This window comes from Lagenorhynchus albirostris, chromosome 11 (genome assembly GCF_949774975.1).
Source record: "Lagenorhynchus albirostris chromosome 11, mLagAlb1.1, whole genome shotgun sequence".
In the NCBI taxonomy this organism is placed as follows: Eukaryota; Metazoa; Chordata; class Mammalia; order Artiodactyla; family Delphinidae; genus Lagenorhynchus; species Lagenorhynchus albirostris.
Window position 1 is genome coordinate 66,897,978 of NC_083105.1, and position 25,682 is coordinate 66,923,659.

Sequence of the window (25,682 nt, forward strand, 5' to 3'; positions counted from 1 at the left end):
GAAGGACTTGCTTTTGAATTATACAGTAATAATACTGATTTTAAACACCAATTTTTACCATTTGCTTTATGTCACCTAGCTTTTAAGCATAAAAAGCAGGGGTTGCAATGTCTAGGAAGTAAGATTACTAAATACACTGTGATGATAATAAATCAGCATAAACAAGTAGGGATTAATGAAATATATGAATAGATTAATTTCAAATATTCTTCCAGCTTTGTTAGGAAAAATACTCATGGTACCATCATTGTATTTTTGAATCTGCCAACTCTGTTACGCCTATGAAGATGGATGAGAAATAAGACAAAGGTACATAATTTGTGCAAAAAAACTACTCTCATTACTCAAAGTGCTTCTTATTACTTATATATCATGTGCGCAAGAAGGTCTGGTAAGCAGGAATAAATTATTTAATTGGGACTTAATTTAAATTCACGTGTTGGTGATAAAACATTGAACATTAGCGGGCCTGATCTGATGAGGGATTTACCCAAGTAGGTGAGGTATGTTCACAAGGGACAGAAAACAGACGAGCATCCTAAATGGTAAGCATAGAAAGGAAGTGAATATTTACCTGAAGCTTATTTCCAACTTTTCTTTTTAAATTAACATTTTTGGTGTAATTACAAAAATAAACAAATGGTAACTTAGAAAACAGATGTTTTCTGAGAAGGAAAAAAATCATCTGTTATCAATCCACTAACTATTGTAAATACTTCAGGGCAATGTTTTCCAAACTAACCTACCTGTTTATATGAACAACCTGGAGTGCTTGCTTAAAAGGCAGATTCTAGGGCCCCTCTCCTGGAGATTCCGGCTCAGTACGCACAGGATGGGGCCTGGATAATCTAGTTTCAACAAGCAAAGCAGATGACTCTTATCATCAGACAAGTTTATACTATTTTTTTAGGACACATCTTTTCTGTGCATATAAGCAGCTTTCTTTTATGATTATTTATCCCCTTCAAGCCTGAGAATTTGGTATAGTTGATTTTTCCCAACCCTTCACCCTTTTACAGACGACCCTTTAAAAAGTGAGACACAGGTGACTGTTGGGACCAGGGCAAATGACAGCTTCATTCAAAATTAACTCAGAAGGACTAATCGGGAAAAGGATTTTCTCTTCTCCACATCTTTCTGAGATGAAATGGGATAATCAGATTTTACTTTTCAGGATTTCACTGTCTTGTTTGTCTGTTTTTAAGGATTGAGCCCAAGGACACTTCCTATTTTGGAACGAAGAATCAAGATTCGGATTCACTGCTCTTGTGCTGAGTACTCAAAAATAAAACCAAATATGCTTATACCAGCAACACATCTTGTAGCTGTAATTTGAAACTGCTGATTCTAATTTAATTTATTCCTTTTAACCTACAATCTTAGTTTAAGCAAGTAGGGTGTAAAGGAAGATGATAAAAATATAAAGAGCTCCCTGCTTTAGTCTAAAATTTTAAGGACTTAAAGCTAAACCTGATTTCATACCCGAAAACAAAAGACAGAACACCTACCAAAAGTTATCTGAGAAGGTGAGACCACCCAACGCTGGTTGCCATCATCACTTAACCTAGCCTAATATTTTTCATGGGCTATTTGTAGCAAATATGTCATTACCAAGAATTTTTTAATATTATTCTGATTCTTCATAATCCCCTTCTGCCATCCCTTTATTTTTTCAATTTGGAGAGTGAACGGAAACATGAAGTCAACTCAATCATGCCTTCTCCTTTAGGAGGCTCCATGGGACAAATTTCTTTCTGGGGGATCTTCAGACCAGAAAGATTGTATTTCTTTTGAACAACCAGTTTTGCTTTTATTGTGTTGAAACTTTAAACCATGCTATTGACAATATCCTCTATTTTCTTTGGCTACTAGGAAACTCAGAGGCAAATTTGCAGATGAACTCTTCAGTTCTGAACAGGACCTTATGGTTAATAATAAATCATTTTATTTATTACTTTGACACATGGCTTCATTTTCTTTTTCTGGCTTTTACATTTCTGTCACCTTGATTTCCTCATCTACATTTTTGGTATATTCTGTAAGTGACCTCAAATACTTTTTAATGAATTATAAATAAACTATGTTAATGTAGTATTAGCATAAGCAGGAAGCTAATGACTATAAAAATTATACATTGCATGTTAAAGCCAATAGTGAATGATGTTTGAGTTATCTATACTGTTAGTTATCATCTTATTAACCACAAATAATCATATACTTAATGCACATAAGACTTACTGATAAATAAAGCAATGTGATCACCTTGATACAAAAAACAAAGCATTTGATAACTTTTAAAACCCAATTATAAAAACTCACAGCAACCTAGGACTAGAAGGGAACTCCTTTAACTTCTTAAAAGAAAACTACCAAAAATTTATAGTAAATGTGATATTTAATGGTGAAATTTTACAACCATTTGCATCAAAATCAGGAATACAGTGGTGACTACTGTAAGGTCGGATCTTAACAAATGGCACCGCGAAACAGAGGAAAGCTTCAAGTGAGCTTTATTAGGGAGCGCTCCCGGGTGAGGTTCACTGGTCCGAGAGAAAGGGGCCAGAGAAGTCGCACCCGGGCGAGGGTTGGGCAAGATTTTATAGGGGAAGAAGGGAAAGGGGTGTGGTGAATCTGGGAGGGCGCAGGGTGTTCCTTATTTGGTGGTCTTTTCGGGTATCCTGGGGGACCGTTAGTCCTGCACCTCGAAAGGCGGGAAGGCTGGGCTGGGTTCAAAGTCCCCAGGTCAGTTTCTGGAACTGGGTGGTCCGGAGAGTTTCGGTCTGATGCAACCTGTGGATCTGATTGTGTTCCCCTGCCTCGGGCCAGCTGGCCTTACAACTACTATGTGTTACTGGTTTTATTCAAGAGGTCTTAGCCATATCACTTGGACAAGAAAAAGAATGAAGTATAAAGAAAGGTACAGCAAAACTGTCACTTGTAGACAATATGGTCTTCTGAGAAAACTTAAAACAAGCATTAGAAACTATTAGAACTAAAAAGTTTATCAAGGTAACTAGATACAACTTATAAAAAACCAATATTCTTTTTTTTTTTTATTTTTTTTGCGGTACGCGGGCCTCTCACTGCTGTGGCCTCTCCTGCCGCGGAGCACAGGCTCCGGACGCGCAGGCCCAGCGGCCATGGCTCACGGGCCCAGCCTCTCCGTGGCATGTGGGATCTTCCCGGACCGGGGCACGAACCCGCGTCCCCTGCATCGGCAGGCGGACTCTCAACCACTGCGCCACCAGGGAAGCCCCAATATTCTTTTTTAACACACACAATAATCAATCACAAACTGCAATTTAGAATGTCTGACAACAGCAACAAAAATTTAATATAATAGCTAATAAAATGTATAAGATCCTCATAGATATTATAAAACTTTACTAAAGTACGTAAAACCTCAATAAATGGAGTGACATACTGTGTTCAACAAATTAGAACTTTTTGATGAACTTTTAACCATTTGTAAAGAGATCTCATTTAGCTTCTGGGTAGAGTTCCACCCTCATGAAAAGTCATCTAAAACAATGGACAACAGTTTTAAAAGCTCAAAGGGGGCTTCCCTGGTGGCACAGTGGTTAAGAATCCACCTGCCAAGGCAGGGTACAGGGGTTCGAGCCCTGGTCCGGGAAGATCCCACATGCCGCAGAGCAAATAGGCCTGTGTGCCACAACTACTGAGCCTGTGCTGTACAGCTCACCAGCCACACTGAAGCCCACACGCCTAGAGCCCGTGCTCTGCAACAAGAGAAGCCACTGCAATGAGAAGCCCGCGCACCGCAGCGAAGAGCAGCCCCCGCTCGCTGCAACTAGAGAAAGCCCGCACGCAGCAAGGAAGACCCAACGCAGCCAAAAATAATAAATAAATAAATTTAAAAAAAGCTCAAAGGATCTGTAACCAATTAGTCAGTTGTCTCACATAATTTGAAAGTTTGGATATAATTTAATTCAACACTCATTTTTTGGAAAATTTCTTATTCTGTAGTCTCCACTGGCCAGATCCACTAAAGAATTCTTAAGGTCAGATATACAATACAAACTTATAATTCCATATATAAACTTTTCATAACCTTCAAGGAAATAAACTTTCCATCAACTTTTAGGAATGGATTCTGCTGATAAAAAAGTAAATATCGATAAATAGTAACACATTCAGGATTTCTTATACTGTTATTGTGCTATCTAGACCTTTCTACCCTCTTTACCATCATCTGCATTATACCATTACTTGGTCATAAACACATCTGTTTGAAGGGAGGCCAAGTGTCAGACAAAATGAAATTCAGAATCGATCAGTTCTGCCACTGGTTAGCAGTCTTGGATAAAGGAAATGGAAGAAAGCGTGACTAACAAAACTGAGTTCGAAAAATACATGGGAATTTGTTTTATTTAAAACATTTTTGCTCTTCACAACATAGAGCAAACCTATTTATATATATTTAATCATGTGCTGTGCCAGACATTGCTGGGGCTGCCTATTCAACAGCCATTCTTCCTTCTTCATTACTAAGAAAAGCCTGATGGTTTTGTTAGATACTGGGTGATCAGGTGATTCGAGAGAGGAAAGACTCGTCTTTATTAGTCTATGCTAATGACGGTCATTCCATTCGTCTTGCCGGTAGTTGGTTTAGGAACAGACCTGTGATAGACAGTCAACAGTAAAAGGAAGAGGGGAGCTTTCTTCTCCCTTCAAAAGGACCATGAGAAAGGGCATTCCCTCTTTCTGCCTCTGGATGTCTGGAAATGCAGCAAACATCACGTAACAAAGTGAAGACAGTTTAAGAACAGCCAACGTTTGAGGATGGCAGGGTGGAAGGATGAAATGAACCTCAATTCCTGATGACCTCATTAAGTCAATAAATTACCTAACTCAGAAATGCTCCTATGTCCGGGCTATTTCTTAAATGAGAGAATTATTATTTCCTTTTAGCATTTAAGCCATTGTGAGTTTGGTTTTCCTGTTACTTGCAGTAAAAAAAAAACAAAACAAAAACATTCAAACTGATTCTGTGCTACGGACAGCAGTACTAGCTAAGCAAACGCTTATTATTGGAACAACTTATGATCATCCTCATGTGTAATCTAAACGTAAATGGTTTATGCTTTTTAAAGGGAGGTTTGAAGTTCGGAGGTATTTTCACTAATATAAGGGGACAAAGTTACATGATATTTGGAGATTTGGAGTAGAAAAATAATTTCCATTTTGCTCATGTGCAGATGCAGTCTTTTGCTCTTCTATGTTTTGAATACTCATAGCCCTATTGGTTCTATCTTTCTCCACCGCTAAGCAAGAATTTAACAATACTTTTTAGATCAGCCCCTGGCAAAGACAACCTTGGTGTTGTTTTAGGAAATCAATATGATTTAGACATACTTTTTTTTTTCCCTCTCAAAGAAAGAAGAATTTTGAAATTGCCTTTCCTTGGCGTTATGTTAAATCCTGAATACGTCCTGACAGGGAGTATGATGGAGCGCGCAAATGATTTTCCAATTAATAAAAATGTGATTCCAAAGCTGAGCTTTGAATTCTAAATTAAGTAGTATGTATAAACAGAGACTCAAAACACTTCAAAGCACAGCTTACAAAAGCCAGCATCATGGTGTATCAAGCCATGAGTTCAGGAATTGCCAAAATTAATGATGATTTTTTTTCTCTTGATTTTTGAGAGTTACTCCAGGACCTTTGTTTCTGTGTAAAGCAAATGCAGACCTTATTAATAATGTAAGAGGCTCTAGGACTCCTTTACCATGGCAGAGAAGCTCTTATCTAAAACTAGAACTGTTTCCTCTATACTTTAATGGATTAGGTTTGGTTAACTTACTTTATATAGTGCTCAATTCTGTTCCATTGGCATATGGATGCCTAATAAATATTTGATGATGGTGACCATGACTGCACAGAAGATATCTTAGTGTCCACAGGAAAATGATAAAACACTGTAAGCTAGTTTCCTCTAGTGATAAAATTATATAAAAACAGGAGAGTGATGCCTTTTCATACCAGTGCATTTAAGAAAACCCCAAATAAAAGGTAAGGTATAAGAATTAACATCTATTTAATTTAATTGTTTTATTTAATCCTAACCATAATCCTCTGGACTAGGTACTGGGATTCCCATTTTCCTAAATCTAAGATGTCACTGGTTGTATAGTGAGCCAATATTTTATGTAACAATAAGAAAAAATGCAGCCAATGAAATTATGATACACCTTTCTTAAGATGTGCCCTGATTTCAGAGACGTCAAAATGTAAAAATCGGGGCTTCCCTGGTGGCGCAGTGGTTGAGAGTCCACCTGCCGATGCAGGGGACACGGGTTCATGTCCCGGTCCAGGGAGATCCCACATGCCGCGGAGCTGCTGGGCCCGTAAGCCATGGCCGCTGAGCCTGCGCGTCCGGACCCTGTGCTCCTCAGCGGGAGAGGCTGCAGCAGTAAGAGGCCCGCGTACCACAGGAAAAAAAAAAAAAAAGGAAAAATAATAGGCATTTCAAAAATAATTAAAAAATACGATTCTGATAAGAAAATTCATCCAAGTCACACAGGCAGTTGGTAGCTGTGGCAAAGACAAGCGGCTCTCCACCAAAAACTCATGTTCCCCGTCCACAGCATAGAGTTCCTACTGAGAAATGGCTCTCCAGCCAGAAACTATGCTTTCCACCTTCCAGAGTTCTGACCAATAGAATGTGAACACAACTGATATAGTCAGTTCCAGTCCAAAGAGGTAAAGAAGCACGAGTACTTTCTTCATTCTCTCTCTCATCCCATCCACCATTTATTGATGCTCAGGATGATCTTAGAAACTACCTGTTGAAAATGGCAAAGCCTCTGTGTCAGCCTGGGTTCCTGAACGACTGCAAGGAACAAAGCCCTGCCTGTACCCCCAAACCATTGTGCCAAATAGGGATGCCACATTTGTTTGACACGAGCAATAAGTAAACTTTTATTTTATTAAGCCACTGTAATCTGAGGCTAGTGTCACCTCAACTAGAATTATTTCACATAATACAGCGGCAGAATTAGAATTTGAATGTCAGAGTCCAAGAGCACAGGTTCGAGATTCAGGACAAGAGTTTGAACCATAGCTCCACTGGTTCTTACACTAGAGTCCATGAACTTGGGCAGTCATTTAACCTATGGATCAAGTTTGTCATCCAGAATGGTATGAAAATAAAAGGCACCTCACAGACTGTTCTCAGGATTAAATGAGAAAATGCATGCAAAATGCACGGACCATCCATGAGTTGGCACTCCCTGAATGCTGGTTGTTACTACACTCGCTGTCATTGTCAATCATCAGCTTCCTTTCATACCTAGTTGCAAATCGCCAAGTGTGCTTTTAACGTAAATCTCTTCTACAGATAGAAAGTGCCATTCCTCTGAAGAAAGTCCGCCTTCAGCTTAAGAGCCTGAGGAAGTTTCTGTTCCAAACTTTAAAAAGGTAAAAAAAAATTTTTTTCTGTTACCAATACCTTGAGGGAATGATGAACAGAGAAAATATGAAGGTATGTTTGTTGTATGATATTTCAAACACCAGTTTCACTTTCCTGCTTACATAAAAATAGCACTTTATTTTTTCATTTCACAATATTATAAGGAATAAAAAGAAAATGGGATAAAAAACTTACCCTTTGTTTTTCATTTGAACCCTTTTTATTGGTCTCTTTTCTACTTTCATCTTCATACACTAGAACAAAGTCAATTCTTCGCTGACCATCATTAAAAAAGAGGGAGTCAAGTTTTCCATTAAATTCTTCCTGTGTGGATAGAAAAATAAATTTTAATATAGTTTTTTGAAAAGTGCCAATTTATAAGTGTTTATTTTCTAGCTTTAATAGATACATCAGTATGTTTACAGAGAAAGAGAAATAAATCCATAACTAGTTACTTGACCAAGAGGGCATGGTCACATGATCTTTGCAAGCATAGTCTGTTCTTGGTGAAAGAAGTCCTTGAATTGAGCAAGTTAGCATTATTCTACAAATGTATGGGAAAACATCAGCATTATGAATGTAACACAGTTATCCCAGAATTATTCCCACCTGGATGAGCAAAAGGAGTACCAAGTTTGGAAATGAACACAGTAACCAGAGATGCCTATCGGAAGGACCAAAGTTCATTTAACAAGAGAAAAAAATCTAAGACAAAGCACTGTTTATGAAAATCTCATCCTACCTTGACCATATTTTCTAACCTTTTCATCAATTTTCATGACTTCTCTCTGAACCTCATCACTTTATAGAAAGTATCATTTTATAACCTTAAACAAATGCCAGAAAATGCTTTGATACACACAAAAGATACACTGGTCGTTGGTATTTGTCCCCAAATCCACACAAGATACCCCTTCACTCCTAGCAAAAAACAAGCAAACAAACAAAAATCCCAGCAACAAGAACAAATAAATGAGCCTTTAATTTAGAGCTTAAAAGCCTTATGGCGTGGGCTTCCCTGGTGGCACAGTGGTTGAGAGTCCACCTGCCGATGCAGGGGACGCAGGTTCGTGCCCCGGTCCGGGAGGATCCCGCGTGCCGCGGAGCGGCTGGGCCCGTGAGCCATGGCCGCTGAGCCTGCAGGTCCGGAGCCTGGGCTCCACAACGGGAGAGGCCACAACAGTGAGATGAGAGTCCCGCGTACCGCAAAAAAAAAAAAAAGCCTTATGGCATAAAAACAAAGTCATAACGGCAGAACACAGACCTAATACAGTTTAAAACAATCTGTATTACCTTATGGATTTGGATAGAATTGTTTTAATTTGCTCTAAGGAAAGGCTTGAGTTTGTGTTTCTCCAACATCTGGTCATACTGCTTATGTGAATGTTGTTTAAGAATCAGAATATTTTTTTAACTGACAAGTAATACTTTTCAATTTTTCATTTTTTTTCCATTAAAAGTCATGGGGAGGTTGCATTTTGCAGTCATTTGGTGGAACCCCTTAATCATTAAATGTGATTAATTCTTCTCTTCATTCAGCATCAGTTAGTACTACACAAATCACCTTATTTTACCGCCACCAGTTTCCCGTTTTCTTCACACTTTTGAGAAGATGTATATTTTTGCTAAACATATACAAACTGATACTTGCCCCTCCTTTCCTCTTTTCTACCACAGAGCAGCCTAACAGTGTGACTTGGCCTGAGACCTTTCCCAGCCGGGACGCTGAGGGGCCAGAAAAACAGACACATCAGTGTCCCAGGCTGAGGCTACCACCCAATTCTTTTATTTCCAATTTCAGCTCTTTAAAACCAGTAAACGTTAAGAGTATTTAAAGCTATACAAGACACAGAAAACAGGCTTATGGTTACCAAAGGGGAAAGGGTGGGGGGGGATAAATTAGGACTTTGGGAGTAACATATACACACTACTATATATAAAACAGATAACCAACAAGGACCTACTATATAGCACAGGGAACTCTACTCAGTATTTTGTAACAACCTATAAAGGAAAAGAATCTGAAAAAGAATATATATATATATATATATATATATATATATATATATATATATATAAAATCACCGAATCATTGTGGTGTACATTTGAAAATAACACAACACTGTAAATCAACTATATTTCAATTAAAAATAATTAATTTTAAAATACATTAAAAAAAAGCTATACAAAAATGCTAAGGCCTGTTGTTTTCACTTCAGCCATGGAGTTCTTGAGGCCCCTCCTCTCTTCAATTTCTCTTCCTTTCAGTGAAGATATTACTATTGGTGACAACCTGGGCAGTTGCTAGAGGAAAACCGTGTGTAGAGGAAAAAACTATGAGGCCAAGGGGAAGTGGAGTAAGGTGGAATATAGTCACGAAAACCTGGTCATTGTTACAGACGTCTGAAACGTGTCCAAAGCAGCTTGCTCTCTGGAGCCCACATTCTGCTGCCTTTCTTTGGTGGCATCTGACAGCTCACTGAAGTCACGTTCTGAAGAATGAGGCCTGGAATAAGAACCACATCTGCACGTGGATCCAGGCATTCCTCCCCACACAGCCCTTGGTCAGCCACACGGGTTGGCAGCAAGCCCCCAGATAATCAGGTCTGTATGCACATCTCTCCTGTATGATAGAAGACCACGGCCCTTTGTTGGAGGAAAACGCCACTGGCTTGGCAAGACTGTCTGTATGAAATAACTAGGTCAGACTCTCATATGGTATTAGAATGCAGTGCCGGGGGAAAGAGTGCCAAATTCGTATGGCTGTGAAATCCACGTTTCCCATCTGTTGGCAGAAAACATTCCACTAGGTGACTGGGAAGAGAAGGGAGAAACAAAATGCTGGGCTAGAAAGAATATCTAACAAACAAGGGAACTAGCCCAAATAGGAAAGACTCAACTATGAACAAAACAGTACTGCTTGGAAAAGAAAAAAAGGCTGGATTTTTCAGTTATAAGTTCCAGTATAGGCCTGACTCATCCAACAGGTATTGAAATGACAAAAAAACTAAAAAAAAATTAAAAAAAAAATCCTCTTCTAAAGTTTTGAAGTGAAGTTTAATAGTTTCCTAGGATAAATATTGATAACTTTCTTCAAAATGACTGATTGTTCAGAGGTGGATTATTCTAGTCCTGACCTCTCAAAATCTACTCAAAATTGCATCTTTAGTCTTTTCTACCAAGTCAAATAGCACCAAGATGAAATACAAAAAACCCCTGAAACCCAATCTTTCCTGTTCAGCAGCTTAAGTTTAAAAACACTTTAAGAGATGGTTTAAAATTTATCAGGTCAAATCATTTTAGAGATTGGAGCTTACGTATGGTTACTGACTTCCCCACTAGGAAACTTATTAACTCTTATACTCATCAGAGTAACTTATTGTTACCCTGAGGGTCTTAGGCAAATGTCTTTAATGCCAAGGAAGTAAGCAGAGTCTCTAGCTGTTAATACTTCTTTCTTCCTGGAAAAGATATGAAGTAAATTTCTAATTACAGTTTAGAGTCTATCATATGTTTTATTTGTTCATAGCCATTGCCCTCTCTGGTTCCGAGGACGCTAGATTCCACCAATGTAGCGTCCATTTACTCATTTGCAGCAATCTGACCCAAAGGTGTACTTAAAGACTGCAGTGGTTAAAAAGACTATCCATGTTCATTTGTCATTATATCAAAATAAAAACAATGCTGCCAACCATTGCAGAAGAGTGACCTGACCACCTCTGTCTTTAACTGTTGGCTTTGACATTTCACACTTGGGAAGAGAGACATGCTTGGTCTGAGCCAGGGGAGGTCTGAGAAATAAGCTCCTGGCAGAGTAGTGTAGGAGAGAAGGAATAAGAAAGGTTGGGTGTAATGTACCCAGCTGATGTTTCCCAGGTCTCCCTGCTCTCAGCTGGCTTCCTTCCTCCTTCTATTTGTAGGGCACCTCCTTCAACAAAACAGCCCAAAGGGCTCTTTTAACCAAATCAGGATAAAAATGCAAGCAGCAAAATTACGCTGCCAGAATTTGTGGATTCAACCAACGTCAGACAAAAAAAAAAAAAAAAAAAAAAAAAATACAGAAAGTTCCAAACAGCAAAGCTTGAATTTGCCATGTGCCAACAACTATTCACATGACATTTACATTGTATTCACAACAATTTACATACCCTTTACATTGTACTAGGTAGTATAAGTAATCTAGAGATGATCAAAGGACATGGGAGGATGTGTATACATTATATGCAACTACTACACCATCTTATATAAGGGACTTGAGCATCCAAAGATTTTGGTAACCGCCCTGTGAATACCAAGGGATGACTGAAATTACTTGGTAGGAAAACTTCTCATAAGTTATCTGGATTTTCCTTGAACAGGAGCTTTGGGTACATGAAGGGTCACATGATGATTACATAATGGTGAGGCTTGTCTTCCGGGTGGAGAAAGAAGGGCTAGGGAAGGAAAGGATCTGCGGAAACAGCTGCCTGGGTGTAACTGCTCCATGGCATTTAGGTCAGTTAGAGATGAGCAGCCCATCTCACTAAGCACCCTCCTGGAATCCCTGGCATCAGCACTTGGTGAGTCCAGGAAAGAACTTGCTGCTCAACATGTGTCCAGACTCACACTTCTCAAGTGTCCTCAAATAAACAAAATGTGTCCTCAAATAAACCCTGCAAAATCAAGATTGGAAGTCCCATTTCACAATAGAGGCATCTACTCCTAGAGTTTAAGATGCAAATTTTAAATGATTTGTCCAAGATCTGGATACAAAGCAATCAGTTTGGGATGTCTGCTCAAACTCTCATTTGTGCGTAAGGATGTTGGAAACTTGCCTTGGACAGCAAGTGATATTATCTGATTGTATCAGATTAAAAAATTCTAGAGAATTTCCAAACAGTTTATTCCTGCCCCTGTTAGGGCTGTCATTTACTATGAGATTAGAGAGTGTTCCAGGCTTATTTGGATTAGTGGTCTCAACCTCTACAGAAAGCAGGACACAAAAAGTCTTACTGTCTAACAATGATAGTTGAGGAATTACACTATGAAAAACAAACAATATCAAAACACTCACATAATTAAAGAGCAACTGATATGTGAATGTGGAAAACACATGTGGCTCTCTGCGGTCTTCAAGACTAGCAAAACAAAGTAGTTAATTCCAGGAAGAACAAAACAGGAAAAAAAGAAAACTTTAATTATAGCGAAAAACTGAAGTGAAGATATAGGATTTTCTGTTTTTCAGTAAACCTTGAATCCCTGTATATCGCAAGTTTTAGGGAAACAAACATTTAGAAGCAAGAGCCTTTATGTAAATATTTAGATCCCATGAAATATAGAACATAATGAAAATTTATTTATATGTCACGCAGTTATAAATGAGATATATTCTAGTGTTTTCCCTAACTGTAGCAGAGTCCAGGCGGGTTCAAGGCATAAGAGATAGTGGAACATTTTTTTCTTTATAAAGTGTGCAAAATTACTGCAAGGGATAGCAGAGACTACATCAATTTTTATTCCTTTTATTCAGATCACCTCCTCGGCCTGTAAGAACACTTGATAGTGAGAAAATACAAAGTACAAAGAAAAATGCCAAGAACTGCAGGCATGCAAGGCTGAATGCTGAAGGTAGAAAGATTAGTATTATGAGAAGCAGGGGTGGGAGAAAAGGAAGTAACACGTTAGTACCAGGGATAAGGAGAAGTACATGGATGCACAAGGGAGCCACACAGGAAGTCAGCTCAGTCAATCGCATGTTGGGGGATATGCGTCAGAGTGTTTTGGATGGGGCATTCAAGAACGTGCTGGCGGGAAAGAAGTGCAGTGGAAAAGCTGCTCGTTCAAGGAGGAGGTGTATCTAGAAGTGAGGATTCCAAGTCTGTTAGAGAGTCCAAGAACATCCCTGTTGGTGACTCTGTGACAATCAGGGTAAACTTAGGAGTGACCCAGAATAATATTTGTACAAATCACACTGTCTCCTTCCCTACTCTGTTAAACACACTTTCAGCTTCTGAAGGCCAATGGCCGGGTCTTGTTCACCCTGAGTTCTCTGCTGAGACTTTGCATTTAGCAGGAGCTTGGTTTGCTTTTTTCTTAGGAAAATATACCTTTTTTTTTCCTGATAAAAGTAATATATACTCAATACAAAAAAAAATCTGAAGATACAGGGAAGTATAAAGGAATGAATAAAAGTCATATGTAATCCCATCTCCCAGAGATAAGCCGAGCTTCTTAATATTTTGGATCTCTCTCTCTCACGCACACACAAACACACATGCACATTCACGATACTATACGTACTTTTCTAAAAACAGCCATTTTTCTAGCTTGAAAAAAAGCTCTGCACCATCATGTTTAGTAGCTGCAATACCATTTAGTTAAACAGTTCCTCCACTGATGAACATGTAAGTTCTTTCCAATTTGCTGCTTTTATAAACACTGCTGCAAGGAGCATCTTTACACATATGTATCTGTGCACATGTTCAATTACTATTTTCTTAGGCTAAATTCTAGAAGCAGATTTTAAGGGACCTAGCCTTTTAGAGGTTTTTTGATATATATGTTGCTCAACTGTCATCCAAAATATTTATAAAAATGAACACTTCCAACAGCAGAGTATGAAAGTGCCTTTCCCTCACTGGATTTCACTCTTTTTCACTTTTCCCATGAGAGTTAAAATACCGTTTTTTTTTCATTTGCACCTTTTAATTAGAGAGCATTTATGGGTACTGCCCAATTGAATTAATGCTTTTCTGAAATGCCAATTACTATTCTTGACCTAACTGAACTATCTTATTATTTAATCCCTTCTCAGTAGATTCTCTTGGTTTTTACTCATGAGATACTAAAGACCACGCTGGCAAAGGAGCAAGTGGGTGAATGGTAACACAGAAGCAGCCCATACGGTTACTTCCCAAAAGGAAAAGAGAAATACTCTAGGGCACTGTCTACCAGCCCTAGGCTCAACAGTGCTGACGTGTTTTTGGAAATGTAGACATTTAACTGGAATGTGTGATACTAGTTTGAGAAGGTCACTGGCCCCTGGACATACTTTCCAATACAGTTTACATGCTCCCTGTGTAACTACCAAATATCAGTATATATTCTGACTCATAATTTTTTAGAATATAGAACTTACTGCTGATTTAGTTTATAAATGATTTCTGTTGCAAGTTTAAAACTGATGTACAAATTCTTTTTTTTAAATTTATTTTTGGCTGCGTTGAGTCTTCATTGTCGCACAGGCTTTCTCTAGCTGCGCTGAGCAGGGGCTACTCTTCAATGCAGTGCTCGGGCCTCTCACTGTGGTGGCTTCTCTTGTTGCGGAGCACGGGCTCTAGGCGCACGGGTTCAGTAGTTATGGTGCACGGGCTTAGTTGCTCCGTGGCATGTGGGATCTTCCTGGACCAGGGCTCAAACCTGTGTTCCCTGCATTGGCAGACAGATTCTTAACCACTGTGCCACCAGGGAAACCATGATGTACAAATTCCTAAAAAAATTGTCTTGCTGAGGGAGGAGATATGGGGATATATGTGTATGTACAGCTGATTCACTTTGCTATAAAGCAGAAACTAACACACCATTGTAAAGCAATTATACTCAATAAAGATGTTAAAAAAAAAAGAAATTAAAACTGAACAAAGACATTGTCTTGCTAATTTATATTTGTAAATGGCTATAAGTAGTTTCCAAATAGTGGAACTGGCTATTTTCAGTCATTTCCCATCAAAAATAGATGTAGTTCATTTATAAATAATATTAGACTGTGCCATGAAAATGCTGCTGCTGCTTCTTCGTCTTTCTTTTTTTCTTTTCTTTTTTTTTATACTCATGAGGGAATGCTCACATGCCAACGGCTTCCTGATTTGGTATATGCAGTTTGCCTTTGTTTCCCTTTGCCTGTGTTAAAATAAACTCTAGAGTTCTATTATTAGAACATCATGTTTCAAACACAGGGTGAGGGTGGAGACATAATGCCTCAGGCATAATTATTGTTAAATATTTCCCTCTACCCTGTGCCAAGGAAGCAGTAGTTTTAGCAAACAGAGTTCTCATATGTTTTTAAATATTATATTCTTAAAATTTATGAACGAGGCTAGAGGAAATATGAAAAGAGAACTTTGAAATGACCTTTAAAATAAAGCTTCCTTAAAAGGAGTTAAGTAACCAGGGAAGATAATAAGCTTTCTATTGCGGGAAGATTCTTAGTTTGGAGCCTTCTCAGGGAGGATGGACTCCGAGCGAACTTTTCCTTAAACCCACAGTTAGCTGGGATTGGGATTTGCATTAGCATGACTTCAAACTTGTTTTGCTTTCCTGTTTTCCCACAGGTGGTACACCATTTTTAAAACTTTTGTTTAGCTTTCCTTAAAGGTGATCTGTAGAAAAGAAGACGAACAAGTAAAGAAAAGGAAAAGAAAAGGAAAAATGTGAAAAGGCCTATAGTGGTTGTTTTCTTACTTTCCCTTTTCTAGAAAAAGCCATCATCTGCTTGCACTGTTCTCATCTGGTAGTGGTAACACTGGTGAAAGAAATGTGGGTGAGATTAAGCTGTAAGACATTCCCAATAAAGTCAGGAATGATAAAGTGATGGATGTGATGAAACAAGACAAGTGGTGCACGAGGACATTTGTTTGAGAATGGTTATCCTCCTGGAGGCTGACCTCTTAAGGTTTCGATATCCCCAAAGTGTCTTGCTTTGTTTTAATATCGAACTATGGATTTAACATCAATCCAATTTACCTTAAACTTTTTTGAACCTATTAGCATTTTCAGTTTGTATCACCTCCTGAGGAAGACTATGCAGTAGGTTTTCCACGCAGGCTAGATGGTTGTCCTAAATGACATTTTTCGATCTTTAAGAAATAGTTCCCGATCTCATATTCTGGAATCAGTTAGAACCAAAATAATAGTGCTACAACCAAATCCTGCATGACTTAATGGACTTTCACACTATTCCATCTACACAAGCTCCTTAGACTTAAGGAACAATCATTTTAGCTTGACTTCATAACCATAGGTTTCCCTCCACCTACCCTCTTGCTCCTCTTAATTAATCTCATTTCAATAGCATATTTATTTTCAGTTTTTGGAAAATTAAATGGTTATGACTCCAAATTATTAACTGGTAGTTCCCATTCGCCAAATCCATAACTGTAAACTGCCCCTTTTTCTTAGTCACCTGAGTTGCATGGGGCCTGGGTTACCAGTCCCTGAGATTTCATGCTTTGAATGAAAGCCAATCTCACAAAATGTGATTATGATCTGAGAATAAACAGAAAAGGGAGTTTCAAGATATTGCTCTTCAGACTGTTGAGCTGAAGAAGACACATAAGGTAGAACTGAGGGCGTAACTAAGGCAACAAGTGTTCAGCTCCTTACTGGGTTCCTGTGTAATTCTTCTTTTGCAGACTCCCTTACAGTTACAATCCATCATTCCCAGAGAGCTCTTCATCTTTCACAGGAGGTTTCCATTTGCCATCTAAGAACTGCCCTGAGTTATTTTCAGCTGCTCAGGGTTTGCAGCACAAGTGTCCCGTCATCATCTGTGATTCGCCTGTCGGACTGTTAGGTCCCCATATGTGCCCTGGTCATAATCTTCTCAGACCACTTCTCTAGGAATTGATGTTTGCAACCTCATTCAAAGCAAGAAGAAGAAAAATCAGAGCATCTAGTGCCCAGCAAAGCAAAGGATTGTGACAACTCCTATCAGTTGGTTAATGCCTTATAAAGATGTTACTTTTTCTCTTGAAACTCAAGAAGCAGTTTACAAGAATAGCTATTCCTTGCGGTATCAAAATGAGGATGCAGAGGTGTTTCCAAAACAAAATTTAAAAAACCAAGTGACTCATTTAAAACAATGGCACAAAAATGTTAAACTGACTACAGATAATAAATAACACCTTAAAAAATCTTCCTCCCATCAATTATTGGGAATTTTCAAGAAATAAAATGCTCTGAGGAAATGAGTTTTCAGATGAACTTTATGCTAATTAAAAGGTTACTTCAACCTTTCTGTGCTCAAAATTTTCTCAAATATAGTACATAATAATTTTTGATGTCTTAAAGAGAGGATATTGAACATAATTACTACTAGTATTACTACTACTACTACTGCTCTTATTAAAAAAGTAAAAATGAAGAGAGCCCCAAAGAAGAACAAAGAACATGGGTTTTGGTATCCGGCAGAGCTAGGTTCAAATCACAACTCTGTCACATATAACTAGGTGTGTGCCTTTGTGTATGTATTTCATCTCTGTAAACTGAATGTATTCACCTATAAAAGGGGGAAATCACAGAAAGAAATGCAGGATTATTGTGAAGATTGAGATGATGCATGTAAAGGAATAGCACAGAGCCTATAACACAGTAAAAGCTCAATAAATGTGAGCTTTTGGTGTTCTCTATTTCAACATGAAACAGTTCTTCATGGATAACTAGCTGTGTTAAGTGCATTCACAAACTTTACAATCATGAGGAACTTTCACCTGCATCTTGTAGAACTCTGCCATTACTCAGATTATGAGGAGTCCCTTCTTTTGTTACCAACTTACCAGTCTTTAATAGGTATTCCACTACCCTTTTATTTATTGCTTATATCTGCTTTGAATTGGGCAACCAGATTAACTGAATCTGTTGAGGTTCTTTGAAATTAAGCCTTGGTGCTTTGGTTTGGGATGTCAGAGGCTTTTTAGCTTTCTTCAGGTTCTGAGTAAACTGTGATTGAAGCAAAGGGTCCCATCCCAGAAATGAATAAAATATGGTTAAGGGTGAATACATTATCCCCTTCCCACAATCTCTTTCGAAAGAGGTCTTATGACATCTGGCATCAAACAGAATGAATTATAAATTGAGACAGAGATAAAAAAAAGAATGAAATTTTGCCACTTGCAACAACATGGATGGACTTGGAGGGTATTACGCTAAGTGAAGTAAGTCAGACAGAGAAAGACCAACACTGTACGATATCACTTATATGTGAAATCTAAAAATACAATAAACTAGTGAATATAACAAAAAAGAAACAGACTCAGAGATACAGAGAACAAACTAGTGGTTACCACTGGGGAGAGGGAAGGAGGGGTACAAGAAAGGGGTAGGGGATTAAGAGGTACAAACTATTATGTATAAAATAAATAAACTACAAGGGTATATTGTACAAAACAGGGCCTATAGCCAATATTTTACAATAACTGTAAATGGAGTATAGCCTTTAAAAATTGTGAATCACCTGTGTTGCACACCTGTAACATATTATACTGTACACCAACTATACCTTAATTTATAAATAAATAAATAAATAGAGATGGAGAATCAGGGCCAGAGAAAGTAGGAGGAAGAAATGTACTAACCATTGGGACAATTGCAATTGTGATTTCAACATGACATTGGCACAAGGCCTCCTGGCAGCAGGGCAAAAAGGAAATGTGTTCAATGATACAGTCCTTGCTATCAGAAAAAAGGAAGCATTCTGATTTTGGGGGGAGGAAAAAGTTTCATGTGAGATCTTATACAGAAACACCCAGTTTTTGTCCATTTCCCTAACAGACAATGACCTTAGCAAGGAACTGGGGTTATAAAATATAATATACTGGTAATCTTTGACTTTTTAGTCTTTAGTTCTCATATTGCTTCTACCTTTGAAGCAATTAGTCTGCATTTCACTGCTACATCTATTGCTATCACCCTAGTCTGTGCTCTTGACCTTCACTAATTAGATTACAATTAATATCCCAATCCGTCTCCTTGCATCCAGTTGTCCTGTTTGCCAATTCAATTTATATATATATATACATATGGATGTTCCTAAATCAACATGTTCAACTCACAGGATTCAAAAACCTTCAGTTTCTCCGAGTGCCCTTTGGAGAAAATGCAAACTTTTCAGATAGGTATTCAGATGTTTCATAATCTGATTATATCTCACATTTTATTTACTATCACTCCCCATTCCTAACCCTCCAACCCCACCATGCTTTCTCATCAGCGTTTGACTGTATCATGCTGCTTCCTGCCTCTCCTCCTTTGCTCACATGATTTCCCCTCCTGAAACCACCACCCTTTCTCTTTCCCACCTATCCAAATTTTAATTCTCCTCCGAGGTCTAGCTCAGTTCTTCTCTCATGCAGCCTTCCTAACAACTGGGTTCATGTTTCTTTTTCCCTCACCAGACTACTGTCTGTACCAATGCATGTGTGTTCTGTGGACCTCCGGGGATTCCTAAGACCCTTTCGGGGGGCCCATGAGGTCACAAACATTTTTATAATAATACTATGATGTTATTCCTTTTTCTCATTGTGTTAACATCTGCAATGATGGTACAGAAGCCACGGTGGGTAAAAACTTCCAGCATCTTATTAGCACAACTCAGCAGTGGCACCAAACTATATGAGTCATCATCGTATTGTTCACCACCACCTACTCACAGTAAAAAAGTCACTTCACTTAGGAATGTTCTTGATGAAGCTGTAACAATTACTAACTTTATTAAATCTTGACCATTGAGTACCTGGATTTCTTTTTTTTTTTTTTGCGGTACACGGGCCTCTCACTGCCGTGGCCTCTCCCTATGCGGAGCACAGGCTCCGGACGCGCAGGCTCAGCGGTCATGACTCAAGGGCCCAGCCGCTCTGCGGCATGTGGGATCTTCCCGGACCGGGGCACGAATCCGTGTCCCCTGCATCAGCAGGCGGACCCCCAACCACTGCGCCACCAGGGAAGCCCAAGTACCTGGATTTTTAATATTCTGTGTGAAGAAATGGAAGTACCCATAAAGTACTTCTGCTGCACATCAAAGTATGATGGTGGTCTTGAGGAAAAGTGCCGTGCAATTTTTGAGTTGCCAATTTTTTTCAGAGACGCCACTCTTACTTGACAGACAACTGACACAAAATTCAGTTACATAAGCTTGAGCATTTGGCAGATAGTTTCCCGAAAATGAACAAAGTGAAACTGTCGTTTCAAGGAAAACAACTAACAATATTTATTGCTAATGATAAAATTTGAGCTTTCAAGCAAGTATATATTAGAATTTAAGACAACTTGTGTTTGCCCCTGGGAACTTGACAGCTTCCCAATATTCAGTGGCTTTTCTCATGGGATTGATGAAATGGAGATTGGAGGTGTGTTAACAAATGTATTTTTTTCATATTGTATAATGAAATGGGTCAACATTTGTAAGAGCTACTTAACTCAATGAACCAATATTTTCCAACTTCCCTATGCATGGTGATAAAAATCATGCTTGGGTAAAGATTCAGTCAAAATGCAAGACAGATTCCCTGCACCCCGCCACCCCTATATTGCCCCTCCCTCCTTCCCTCTCCCCACTGGTAACCACTAGTCTGTTCTCTATATCTGTGAGTCTGCTTCTTTTTTGTTTTATTCACTAGTTTGTTGTACTTTTTAGATTCCACATATAAGTGATAGCATACAGTATTTGTCTTTTTCTGTCTTATTTCACTTAGTGTAATGCCACCCAAGTCCATCCATGTTGCTTCCACACCCTGGCAATTGTAAATAACGCTGCTATGAACACTGGGGTGCATGTATCTTTCCGAATTACTGTTTTTGTTTCTTTAGGATTTATACCCAGGAGTGGAATTGCTGGGTTACATGGAAGTTTGTTGAGGACCCTCCACACTGTTTTCCACAGTGGCTGCACCAAGTTACATTCCCACCAACAGTGCAGGAGGGTCCCTTTCTCCACATCCTAACCAACATTTGTTATTTGTGTTCTTTTTGATGACAGCCATTCTGACAAGTGTGAGATGATCTCTCATTGTGGTTTTGATTTGCATTTCCCTGATGATTAGCAATGTTGAGCATTTTTTCATGTGCCTGGGCAGCTATCTGTAAAAGAAGGAACTTAGAACGTTCTCTAATACCACATACAAAAATAAACTCAAAATGGATTAAACACCTAGATGTAAGACTGGATACTATAAAACTCCTAGAGGAACACATAGGCAGAACACTTTTTGACATAAATCGCAGCAATATCTTTTTGGATCCGTCTGCTAAAGCAAAGGAAAAAAAAGCAAAAATAAACAAATGGAGCCTAGTTAAACTTTAAAAAGCTTTTGCAAGGACAACCTACTGAATGGAGAAGGTCTTTGCAAATGACATGACCAGTAAGGGGTTAATATCCAACATATATAAACAGCTCATACAACTCAACATCTAAAAACAAACAATCCAATTAAAAAGTAGGCAGAAGAACGGAATAGATATGTTTCCAAAAAGGAAATGCAGAAGACCAACAGCATGTGAAAAATGCAAGACAGGCTTTTAATACACAAAAGTTCACTGAAACAGTTTTGCATTCCACGTCACAAGCAATCTTTAAGAAACTACCAGTTGTTGAGTTTTAATGTGGTTTCAAAGAAGAATATCGACAATTACCGGAAAAGGCTTTAAAATACTCCCCTGTTTTCTACCTACCTATCTGTGTAAGGCTGTATCTATTTCATATACTTCAACCAAAACAACATATTGCAACTTTTAACTGAAGTTAAAAGAAGCAAATAGAAGAATCAGCTGTCTTCTCTTAAAGAGATCTGTAAAATACATAAAATAATGCCACCCTCTTACTAATGTTTTTGTTTTAGAAAAGTCACTTTTCATAAAATATTTATTTTAATGTATACTGAGTTTATTATTGGTTATGTTTAAATGAATTAAGAGTTTTTTCAGTTTAAGTTATAATATTATCAATATATAATATTGATAGGTATATCCACATAAAATGCTCTTTGGAGTCAATACTTTATTAAGGGTATCAAGTGTAAGAATATAAAAAGTTTAGAACTGTTGTTCTACAGCATTCATTTTAGCTCTTAATTTTGCATTATATAAATTGTAATAGTATGATACAATATACATAGTATAATGTCATCTAACTATTTTTGTGTATACATACTATAATTTTAATTGGATTATAATAATGAAGGAAAAAAACCTGTTTTTAACCTATAACACCTAGGGAAGTAAGACAACAGATACTTGCTGAACTGACGTGAGATAACATATTCAAGTCAAAGGGTTTAACAGAACCATTTTATTCAAGTTCTACAAAGGTTCAGTCTTGTCAGTTTCCAAAGGCTGTTCCACATGGTCTGGAAAATTTAAGACCACACTCCACCCCAATGCGGTTGTCAGTTACTATATTCCATTAACGTTTTGAATGGCTATGCTGTCCCATCGAAGTAAAGTATTTTCCCCTATCTCTGCACCTGTAGTTCCCACTTCCTAGAAGCTCCCTCTCTCCCTTTTCCATGGCTCACGCCATAAAGAGGCATGACCTCTTTATGACCTCCTGACCTTCCCGGTAGCTTAGGTCCCCCCCTCACATTCTCTCAGAGCACCTTATACTCGTCTTTAAATGTCACATCTCACAATTTTAATTGTCTAATTATTTATGTAATTATTTGATTAATGTCTATCTCACTAGACTATATGCCCCAAGGGATATTTCAATGACATTTCTCAATTGTACCTACTTAACAGGGTTATAGAAATATTAACTAGATAAATATTATTAAATAAATCAACTGAAATTAATTAACCCTTTATCCTATGACATTTAGTAGTATGATAGCTAAAGCAACAGGGGGGAAATTCCATTACACATCACAGAAGAAACGAATCGGTGTGATTTCTGTTTCTAAAGGAACTGCTCAGAGAGTAAATCATGGGTGGCACAAGTGGGAATGGGGAGATGGGAGAGTCCAGGGAAGAAAGGTGGCAGCCTATTCTCAGTGGGGAGCAACAGACATGAGGAGAAAGGGACAGGCTGAATCAGCAGGTCGGAAACAAGGGATTGGGAGGATTCTCAGGTTTCCGGCTTGAGCAGCTGACAGGATGGAGATTACCAAAATTCAGAAAACTGGAAGGGAAATATGATTAGGAGGGGAAGATTAAGAATCTGTTAGATTTTCAAGTGTCGACACTAGGGGGCTGGGGTTGAGAGGAGAGATCTAAGGCTACAAGTATAAACTTGGGAGCTGTTAACACAGAGCTTGCAATTGAAGCTGAGGAAGTGAGTGTGAGAGCAGCTGGTGAGCAGAGAGAAGCTGGGGCGAGCTCTGAGGACATGTGACAGATAGGAGGGACTTGGGTGTAAGAGGAAGGGACAGCAGGAAGGTAGACAGACAAGTGGCTGGAAAGATGGTGAAGTGGCCAACCACAGGGTAAACTTTGATCTCCTCCTCCCTCACTTGTGTCTTTCTCTCTCCCTTCCCACCTTCCCAGCCTCCACCCACCCTGCACCAGGACTACCAGAGTAGGTTACTAACTAGACAGCTTGCGTTGTTTCTCCTTCGGATGCCTCCTGGATCCTCCTGCCAGAGTGATCTCTCTCTGGCTGCACTGTCCAATATAGTAGCTACTAGCCGCATGGGGCTATTTAATTTACATGAATTAAAATGAAACAGAATTACAAATGCAGTTCTTCTGTCTCACTAGCCACATTTCAAGTGCCTCCACAACCAGGTGGAGCTAAGTGGGCAGCAAAGACACAGAACAGACGAAAACATGGTCAGAGAAAGTGCCGCTGCTACAGATTCGCTTTGTCTTTTCAGTTCAAGAGTCCAAACCCTTAGTTGGAGACCGCTACATTCCACCCTAAACCTTTTTTTTAACTTCATCTCCTCCCACTCCCCTAGATCAGCTCTGTGCTGGATACAAACTGGGCACACCTCACTCTTTCCCACTTTCATTTACTGGCATAGGTCATGCTATTAGGATACCTTCCTGTAGTGTATCCACTGGGATGGTTAGGTTTGTGCATTGGTTTGCCTGGGCTTTAATTCCCAGTTATGCAATGAAACACGAATCTAAGAGTTGCTATGCACGTATTTTGTAGATGTGGTTAACATCTGCAATCAGATGACTTTAAGTAAAAGAAATGATCTGAGTGGGACTCATCCAATCAGTTGACTGGCCTTAAGAGAAAAACTAAGGCTTCTCCGAGAAAAAGAAATTCCACCTCTGGACTGCAGTGTCAACCCTTGCCCAAGAGTTTCCAGCCTGCCCTTCCTGCCACTGTGCTCCACAGATTAGAATCCACATTTGTGGAAGCAGGTTCCTTGAGATAACTCTCTTTAATAAATATTTCTCTGCATGTGTGTATTAATATAGATATATATGTGTGTACATATGTGTACACACATGTATAGATATATTTCTATACACATGTGTACACGTGTGTTTATGTGCATGATCCTACAGGTTCTGTTTTCTGGTAAAACCTCGACTGGTACAGATTTCAGTACTTAATGAAATGTACACTTCAAGGTTGCAATATATACCACCTTCTTCAAAAATACAAACCTGATTTTTCAAAGACAATGATTTTTGACCTGGCTGCACACTTGAGTCACCTCTGTAAACTTTTATAAACATATTCAGGTTCTTTATATACACATATGCAAGAGTAAGATTAGTACATGAAGGTGGAGCTTGGGCCTTCACGTTTTACAAGAGTTTCTCCAGTAATTCTAATGCACAGCCGGATTGAGAACTACAGTCCAAACTGAACTCCTCTGGCATCTCTGCTGTAAGTGCCCCTGGAAATCATCAAACACAGCACACTGTCTTACATTCTTTCAACCAACCAACCAACCAGCATCAGTTGCATGACTAACATCTGTCAGATGATAATACAATGTGCAGGGGACAGAGGCATCAGTAATACCCACTCTTGGTCTTGAGGGTAAACACTGAGATATGCTGTTTGGTATTATTCCTTGAAGTACACTGATTAATGAATATTACGTGATGGAATAGACAAAAATTTTACTGTAGAATTTAGTGAAGCTGATAGTGGTTTATTCAAAATAGCACATAAATAGCTCTTATTTCTAGTTCAGCAAGGGTTAGTAAGTGCTCTACATGTTTATTAACAGACTGTACCATTGATATTTTGTAATAATGCCAGGTATGATTAATTCTCAACCCATTGATAATCTGGTAGGTACCTACGTGCCTGTAACTACTTTCTCAGGAGCATAAGTCACAAATGCTCCTGTGCGCTCTTCTAAGGAGAGCAGCACTAATTCCTGATGCAAACACAGTCTGATTTCATGTGCAAGGGAACAGGAAGGGTTTGGCTGGGCTGAACAATGTGGGGTTGTGGCCATTTCATGGCTAGCTAGCCCTGTGCCTGCAATGTGCTTTGCCAACTATAAGCCAATCCATAAATGTCAGGTAAGAATTCTCACTGTATTATTATTCTATGAACACGCTTTTCAGATAGCTAAAATGCTTTTCA

At 38.7% G+C, this 25,682-nt stretch overlaps 1 protein-coding gene across 3 annotated transcripts in view; it reads right to left on the reverse strand.

The window, feature by feature from the left end:
• Positions 1-25,682, reverse strand: part of ANO6 (anoctamin 6) — a 202,520-nt gene that overhangs the window by 83,499 nt on the left and 93,339 nt on the right. For 2 of the 3 annotated variants that reach the window (XM_060166466.1, XM_060166465.1), the window contains one exon: positions 7,628-7,756. In XM_060166466.1, coding sequence (XP_060022449.1) covers positions 7,628-7,756 — 129 coding nt within the window. Of the gene's footprint in view, positions 1-746; positions 765-7,627; positions 7,757-25,682 lie in introns of those variants that run through there. The other variant, XM_060166468.1, reaches the window with a different exon arrangement.